Genomic DNA, 9,082 nt, shown 5'->3' with positions numbered 1-9,082 from the left:
TGCAAAATGGTACCACTCCAAGTTTTACAGTAAGTAGACCTTATATTATGCTTTATTCCCACATTTTATGAAATTTTTAGATTTTTTGCTACTTCCACAATTTAAATGACTTTATGCTGATTTTTTTAGTCAGATCGTTTCCGAGAGCAACACTCGGTAAAGTGTGCCTGTCTCTGATTGGTTGAAAGTCAGTGCCATGGATCGATGACATGGCAAGCAGACAGCCACACATCTCGTATCTCCTGCTCTCTCTTCATGCATTAGAACCACAAACGTCTATCACAAACAAACACAAACACACATGCATGCCACGCACAGCCACACACACACCTTATCTTCTGTCCCTCTCATCTTTCTCACCATCTCACACATCCACACTCTCGTACACAGGCACACAACCATGGAGAACTCGAAGCACGCCGGCGGAGGACTCGAGCAGCTGCAGCAGCCTGCCGGCGTAGTGCTTGAGCACCTCCAGCTTCAGGTGTGCACCGTTCGTTCTCCGGCTCGCCCGCATGCCATCTCTCAAGCAGCAAAGTAGCAGCAGCTAGCAGCACGTACGCCGGCGGCCGGCCACCAAACTCCCTCATGCACGTAGCAGCGAAGCAGCTGATGCGAGGCAGCTGCAAGCGGCAGCGGCAGCACATGCACACGGCGGGAAGGCAACAGCTCACCAACCACACGCCGGCGAGCGGCGGTGCCAACAACCACGGAGGCCACGAGCCACATGCGTCGTCGACGGCGCCACCAAGAGCGACGGCCAGCTCATCTCACATAGACGCGTCTTCTTGCTGAGCAGCAGCACCCGCACGCTCCGGCAAGCCAACAACAGACCGGCCAAGCTAGCACACAAGCAGCGGACCGGCTAGCTTGGCAGAGGAGAGCGCATTGCTCAAACAGTTGACTAGTTGTCTGGATCCCCCCTATGATCACTGGGGCCACTGTAACTTGCGGGCATGAATCGGGACGTCGCCGTTGACGGCGGCGTCTTTTTTTTTAATTTTGCTGAACATCTTTACCGAGTGTACAACTCGGGAACCTTTTCCGAGTGCTACTGTACCAATTTTTGCCATTTCCGTCGTCTGTTAGTTATGTTTCACCGAGTCCCATATTTGCCGAGTACCACAAAAAACACTCGGCAAAGGCGTTGCCGAGTGTGCGATGGTTGGTTCTCGGCGAAATTCTCTTTGTCGGCAGGCTGTACGCCGAGTGTCCTTTGCCGAGTGGAACACTCGGCAAAGGCTTTGCCGAGTTTTTTTGGGCCTTCGCCTACTGTTTACGGCACTCGGCAAAGCCGTCGATTCCAGTAGTGCAGAAACGTTTTAAATAGACAAATCAATGAAAAATCACAAACAAACCCACGTGTGTTGTGAATCCACTATGTGGTTAGAAATCCCACCAAAACTATCATGTTGGGACATGTGTCGTGTATGTAGTGAGCTACTTGTCATCATGAGAGAAGGTGAGAGTGAGATTTGCAAGAGATACACCTTAATTAGTGATTTCAGAAATGCACCCTACTACACCTCAGGGATTGATTCCCCGACCCTGGTCACCATTTCTAGCTCAACGCGTTTGATTCGGTGGCTACTCCGAGCTGGCCGACACCAGCGGTCACCTCACATCGTGGGACCGGCTAAGTGTCGAGTTGCTGACGTCATCTCGGCGGCGGGACACCAGGTGGCCTTGTGTGACACGACCCCGGGGGGGGGGGGGGGCTCACCTAGCCACCTAGGGGAGATCTAGTAAGTGCATGCTAAGGGCATCTCCAAGGCGGACCCACAAGCCACCCGCATCCGTCTGTACCAAGCTGTTTGGATCACTGGATCCATCCAACACGGGCCTGTATCGGTCTACGGCGCTGTCTGGACATGTTCTCTCGAAATCGGAGACAAAAGTGGGGCCAGTTTGCGGGAGTCCGGACATGCGAAACATACGAATCCGACACCCCATCCTACCCAAAACCCTTCCCGGACTCCGTGACTCCATCCTCCTCATTTTCTCTCCTTCCTTCGTTCTCTCTTGCCTTCGTTGCCGCTCCACCACCCCGGCCACAACACCACACCCCTTCCGGAACTCTGCGTCTTTGTCACCTCCGGGGCTCTAGCAGGGCTCCCCGCCGCTTCTTAAGCGTCTCCATTCAACCCCTATCCACCAACTGCTATTCTCACCTTGCCCGGCAATTGTTCGCTGAATCGCCGGAGCTGAAAACAGTTGTCCATTCTTCCTTCTAGTAATGGATTCTGAATTGGAGTACATATATGAGTAGTATGTTGAGTCGTCCGACGGCTCGTCGGACGAGAAGGATTACCCCGATGAGACGGCAATGATGCAAGCGGTCCTTGAAGACGCGGAGCGTGCGGAGGAGCATGTTCTCAATTTCAAGGGCTCGATTAAGGGTCATTGAGTGCTGAATCGCAACAAGGCGCGCGGGCATTTGACATTGATGGCCTACTAGTTTGCCCCGATGCACTATTCCCTAACCATTTTCGCTGGCATTTTTGGATGCGCAAGACTGTCTTCGATTGTTTGTACCATGGTGTCCAGTGCTACGATAACTACTTCATCTTGAAGAAGGACGCCATGGGATGCTTCTCTGGTTACCAGAAGTGCACGGCGGCACTCCGGAAGCGTGCATATGGCGTGACTGCTGATTCGTGGCATGAGTACCTATGGATGTCTGAGAGCACATGTGGAAATGCCATGGTCAGGTTTGCAACTTCCATGGTCGTGGTGTTCGGACCTCGGTACATGATAGAACGAACTGTGGCAGACACCGAGAGGCTCTTGGCAATCTCAGAACCAATATGGTGGCCAGGTTTGCTTGGATCTCTTGAGTGCATGCATTGAAAATGGAAGAACTGCCCGAAGGCTTTACAAGGGCAATATCAGGGTCATGTTAAGAAGCCAACCATAATTCTTGAAGTAGTTGCATCACAGGATCTTTGGATTTGGCACGCTTTCTTTGGCATGCCCGGGTCTCACAATGACATCAATGTGCTGCAACAATCGCCGTTGTTTGCGAGGCTGACTCAAGGAAAAGCTCCTCCTTGCCACTATACTGTCTGTGGACATGAGTACAACATGGGCTACTAGCTGGTTGACGATATCTATCCTTCATGGGCTATGTTTGTCAGCACCATCTCAAACCCAGTTGGAAAGAAAGAAACTCACTTTTCCCAAAGACAAGAAGCAGCTAGAAAAGATGTCGAGAGGACATTTGGTGTTCTGTGGGCCCATTTTGCAGTTGTTTGTGGACCTGCAAGACAATAGGATCCGGAGACCTTGTTGGAGGTGATGACATGTTGTGTGATCATGCACAACATGATCGTCGAGGATGAGGATGACGATGTTGTCGCAGCTCTGTAATTTGAGAACATGGGTGATCCTATCCAACTTACGGACCAGAATCCGGTCGCATTTGAAGAGTTTATTCAAATGCATCAACAAATTCGGCATTGACTAACTCACGAGCAGCTGAAGCAAGATCTCATTGAGTATCGGTGGGCGGTGAAAGAGGACAACAATGTTGGGACGTGCTATTTGAACTTTTAAAATTTGAACTAGTGCTGCATGCAGCTATTTGAACGTCTGTACCCTTTGCATGCGACTATTTGATAGTGCAGACTTGGAAAAGAAATGAAGAAGGCCGGATGTATGCGGCTATGGTTGGATGGCATCCTCCGACATTCGTATCCGCGGACTAGTTCTCCCTGTCCGCGGACTTATACGAAAGGAAATTTGCGGGTTGTCGTTGAAGATGCCCTAAGTAAACTTAAGTCCTAACGTGCTCTATATTTGATTCTGACGGCGCGCAGCTGCCTTAAACGTATTTCCTACTGTCTCATTCTGGGTCCTGAATTGAGAATTCAGCTCGTAAACGGCAAAGAGTTGGTCATCTGGTATTCGTGGAAAATAAGTGTCTAATGTGCGTTGGTGTCTACGAATTTGCGTCATTTCGTCCCAGAGACGAAAAGTCTCCTAAACTGGATACATCAATCAGTGTATACATCAGACAGCCGAGTACAAAAAATTGAATTCCAACACCCAAATCTGAACCAGTATTCCAACACGTAACTTACCAATTGCGGACCGCGCAGCCGCCCAATGGGCACAAGTGGACAGGGAAAAGCGACAACAGCCATAGAAATTATTCTACATAAATCCAACTCATTGTTGCCCACAGAACATTATATTTCTGCCCACTGCTTAAAGATCTTTTACTCAATTATAGATATAGATCTTTACAAAGAAACAAATTTACAGCCATTCATTAATTAGTTGTGGCCGAAAGTGAACTCCCGTTGTCTAATTGAACAGATTTGAGAGTAGCACAAGTATTTAGATCTGAAAGATGTGACTCAACTGAAATATTTGAAAACAGAGTGGAGCTATACATGAAGATATTTTTGTGCGCAAACATTTGATTTGAACGAGTTAGGTGTACCTGAGTAAATAGGCTCAATAGCTATCACTGACACTAATTTTTCTGCTATAAGCAAATTGTATATCATTACTAATCGATGCATTGTAAAGTTCATCTCAAAATGCCTTGACAGAATCCTGACTTTTAAACGTCTTACCACCCTTAAATGACTGACTACCCAATGGCCCTACCTTGTGCCATAGCAGGTTGACATGGTGTATATATAGACTACCCGGCATGTCTACATTCCAGCTATATCCAAAGCAAGCAAGCTCATAAAAAATGGCGCCCACCCAAGGCAAGCAGAGTTCTCAGGATTTGCTCGAGGCTCAAGTTGACCTTTGGCACCATTCATTGGGATTTGTCAAGTCCATGGCACTCAAATGTGCAATGGAACTGCAAATCCCTAACACCATCCAACACCATGGTGGGGCTATGACTCTTTCTGAGCTGGCCACAAAGACAGGGATCCATCCGTCTAAGCTTCCCCCCTTAGGGCGACTCATGCGTGTACTCACCGTATCAGGCATCTTTGTTGTCCATGACTCAGCCTCGGGAGACAACAAGGAGGCTGTGTATGGACTTACCCCAAGCACGTGCCTCCTCGTCAGCGATGAAGTTAAATCAAACCTATTTCCCATTCTGTCTTTGTTCCTTGATTCAACTGCCATTACACCCTTTTTCGGCATGCACTCATGGTTCCTAGATGAGCATTCCACGTCCCTGTTCAAAAAGGCTCACGGCCTTAACGTTTGGGAGATGGCTGACCAGAACAATGCTTGCAACGAGCAAATCAATAACGCGATGGTTTCTGATAGTAACTTTTTCATCAATATCCTCTTGAGGGAGTGTGGTGATGTATTTCTTGGCATAAACTCACTTATTGATGTTGCGGGAGGACACGGTGGAGCTGCTAGGGCAATTGCTATGTCGTTCCCCCAGATGAAATGCACTGTGTTGGATCTCCCTCATGTGGTTGCTGGAGCTCCCAGTGATGCCCATGTGTCATTTATTTCTGGCGATATGTTTAAGTACATTCCACCGGCGGATGCTCTTTTCCTGAAGGTAAACTCTTTAGGTTTTTTTTTTTTGTTCCCTTGGCATACATCACGTCCTCATTTGAGAATATATTGTCTAACTCATAAAGTGTGCATTTAGCCTCTTATACATACTAATTGAACCAATAAATTAACCTACCTAAATTTCTTGTGATAAAACTATAATTTCAAATATTATAGCGACTAATGGTAACTTTTTTTTTCTGCTGTGAATCTTAGTGCATTTTTCACGATTGGTGTGATGAAGACTGTGTCAAGCTACTGAAGAATTGCAAGGAAGCTATCCCTCCCAGAGATGCTGGTGGAAAGGTGATAATCGTTGATATGGTGGTTGGATCTGGGCCAGATGACATTGTAACAAGAGAGACACAGGTTTTCTATGATCTCTTTATCATGGGTGCTGAGGGGATTGAGCGAGAGGAATTTGAGTGGAAGAAGATATTTATGGAAGCTGGGTTCAGCAATTACAAAATTCTATCAGTGCTGGGAGTTAGATCTGTTATTGAGCTCTACCCTTGAACACTCGATGAAAAACTACGCGGTAATCGGTATATTGTGTATTAATAAACTGGCATGAATAACATGTGTGCTTTTCTGGCTGCATGCCTTTAGCCTAGTGTGGTGAATAGTGTACTACCTTATTGTAATTTTTGCGAGGTGTGAGCGTTGTGACCAATAAATTAGCTCTCTTACTACATAGCAAATATATGCAGCAGGTTATTAGAATCTGTTCCAGCAGTGTTTATGCATAAACTACAATCAGCAGACCGATCTATATTTATTTTATGAGAATTACTCCTATAAAGAACGCTGCAGGACCCCCCTGCTGGGGGCCTAGGCCTTCCACACCGCCTGTTTCACCTCGGCTTCCCGCAGCTGGCTCCCTGGTGGGCTTGTGGCCGTTCGATCGCCACGGCCACCACCGCACCGGGCCAATTTGCCATGGGGGTTCATGACAGTGGGATGCGGGAGCGGCCGAGGCCACCCTCCTTTGGTGTTTTTGTCTCACCCACGTGCACCTTCTTGCGGGCTACCCACGCGACGGAGAGGCCGGGTCCGCCTGTCAGCCTCTACATTCTGCACTGAGGTGGTTCGCCTGCATCGGGCGCGTCGTTCGTGCCTCATTGGCCCCGCATTGATCTTCACAGATGCTTCACACCCGACCTATTTTCCTTGGGGGTCCACGACGCCTGATGCGTGGGTGCCACCGTGGCCACCTTTCTGTGGTAGCTTTGCATCGCGCCCGCGTGCGCCAACACACGCGTTGCTCCGGGCATGATGGGGGAGTTGGGACAGATTCTTAGCATCGCTTGCTCCTGGACGGCCTTGTTCGCTCGCGCCAGCTGGCGCGCCCGTGCATGGAACCTGCCCGAGTGTGCGTATGTGTTCCCGACGGCTCGAGGTGATGGCTGGGAGCTGGGTGGTCGGAGAGGGCTGCTCGGATGTTTGATGTTGGCCGGCTGCCATCTGCCACCGGCCCCTGTTGCCCTTCACCCGCGTGTGTTGTTTCGTTCGCTTGTCCAGGGGCATCCGATGTTTGGGCCACCGGCTAGAGGCAGCCGTCTTACCTGGGTTTGCCCGGATGTGCGTGCTCATGCTCGTTTCTTGGACCCCACCCGGCTATCCCACCCAACACCCGGCTGTTGCCTGCGCTTTCGACACGTTGCGGAGCCGACGTCTTTTTGGCCTATTAAGGTAGGCATAAGGAACGTGCTCGTTTTTTGACTTCGGCCCATTCCTACTGCCGTCCGACTAGTCCTGTTTCCGGCCAGAGTCGGGGTGGAGTTGTGTTTGTTTCATCCGTCTGGTTATGACCGTCTAAAACACCTTGGTTTTTGAAACTTCTCTTTTCAAAAACTCCTTTGAAAATTTGTTGGAAGTTTAAATTGGATTTCAATTTGAATGGCTCTATGGACTGAAAAGCTCGGGAAATTTTTTCTTTCCCAAGTGAATCAAAGCTTTTAAATTTTTATCCAGGTCTTGTCGATTCCATCCTAGCTCGACCACAATCTTTATTCAATTTAAATATTCCTTTTCTATTAAATGGATAACACTTTTTACCTAGGTTGTGCACCAACCAATATTTCTCTCTTGCCAAAACTTCCAACATAATTCTCGTAAATTAATTGGACCGTATGATTTTAAGGTCCCTTTGTTTAAGTGCAAATGGGTCAATCTGTCAGGAGGCGGGGTACACGTAGACCCACAGTACGGAATGACAACAGTGGATTTGAACGATCTTGGGTACACAGACGAACCGTTCGTCCTAGCCAATGATGTGGCGCATTTTTCTATGTGAAGGACATGTCTACCAAACCGAGAAAAAGAAAAGATAAGGAAGCGAATACATCATACGATGAGCCAAAGCGCCACATAGTTATTTCAGGAAAAAGAGACATCGTGGGAGTGGAGGGCAAGACAGACATGTCCGAAGATTATGAAAAGTTTCATGAAATTCCTCCCTTCAAAGTCAAGGCTGACCCAAGCACCCTGTCAAGCGATGAAGAATATTCATGGTTACGGCGCAATAAGCAAAGGACACAAGCGAAGAAAAAGTGAAGACTTTCTCTCCACAACTATTATGATGATGTCTTTGATCTAGAATATCACTGCAGTTACATGTGAAGAAATGAAATGCATTTTGTAACAGACGAGTTTCCGTATGAAACTCGGATACTTCGAAATAGATTGTCCATTTTGTACACGAAGTGCATCCTGTTTTTGCCGTAACCCTCTCAACTTTTTAGCACATGCTATGTCGGTGAAATGATGATACCATGCCAATTTTCAACCTCTTGAGAGTTCATTTGAAGTGCTTTTCAATTTCAGGGTCATTTAGCTCAAAAAAATTAGTAAATGCATGAAAATAACAGATGAAGTCAGAAAGGGTTGAAAATTGATGATGTGGCTTTGAATGGTTCATTTTGAACACACAAAAAGTCTGGAGTTCTAATAAGTTCAAAAAAAGTCCCTTTGTAAACAGATAAGTTTTCGTGCGAAACCCTTATACTTCGAAAGAGATTGTCCATTTTGTACACGAAGTGCATCCAGTTTTTGCCGTAACCCTCTCAACTTTTTAGCACATGCTATGTGGGTGAAATGATGGTACCATGACAATTTTCAACCTCTTTAGAGTTCATCTGAAGTGCTTTTCAATTTCTGGGTCATTTAGCTTAAAAAATTAGTAAGTACATGAAAAATAACAAATGAAGTCAAAAAGGGTTGAAAATTGATGATGTGGCTTTGAATGGTTCATTTTGAACACACGAAAAGTCTGGAGTTCAAATAAGTTCAAAAAAATGAAATCCCTTTGTAAACAGATGAGTTTTCGTCTGAAACCCTAATACTTCGAAACAGATTGTCCGTTTTGTACACGAAGTGCACCTAGTTTTTGTCGTAACACTCTCAAGTTTTTAGCACATGCTATATGGGTGAAATGATGATACCATGCCAATTTTCAACCTCTTCAGAGTTCATCTGAAGTGCTTTTCAATTTCAGGGTCATTTTGCTCAAATAATGAACTAATATAAAAAAGAATGATCTAGAAAACTTTTATGAAACTCTAATAGAAAAAATAATAAACTAAAAGAATGAACT

At 46.7% G+C, this 9,082-nt stretch overlaps 2 protein-coding genes across 2 annotated transcripts; both read left to right on the top strand.

Annotated features, from left to right (window-relative positions):
* Window positions 1-2,505: 2,505 nt before the first annotated feature.
* Window positions 2,506-2,850, top strand: LOC141023129 (uncharacterized). The gene has a single exon (XM_073499457.1). It carries the CDS (start codon window positions 2,506-2,508, stop codon window positions 2,848-2,850), a length of 345 nt encoding a protein of 114 aa, XP_073355558.1.
* A 1,730-nt stretch (window positions 2,851-4,580) lies between these two features.
* On the top strand, window positions 4,581-6,237 carry LOC109777559 (acetylserotonin O-methyltransferase 1). Its single transcript, XM_073498368.1, has 2 exons — window positions 4,581-5,491; window positions 5,704-6,237. The coding sequence occupies exons 1-2, from the start codon at window positions 4,709-4,711 to the stop codon at window positions 6,001-6,003; spliced, it is 1,083 nt and encodes a 360-aa protein (XP_073354469.1). The 5' UTR covers window positions 4,581-4,708; the 3' UTR covers window positions 6,004-6,237.
* The last annotated feature ends 2,845 nt before the right edge of the window (window positions 6,238-9,082 follow it).

This window comes from Aegilops tauschii, chromosome 5 (assembly GCF_002575655.3).
Source record: "Aegilops tauschii subsp. strangulata cultivar AL8/78 chromosome 5, Aet v6.0, whole genome shotgun sequence".
NCBI classification, from domain to species: Eukaryota; Viridiplantae; Streptophyta; class Magnoliopsida; order Poales; family Poaceae; genus Aegilops; species Aegilops tauschii.
Note: the sequence above shows the minus strand (reverse complement) of the source record. Positions and strands in the feature narration are given on the sequence as shown.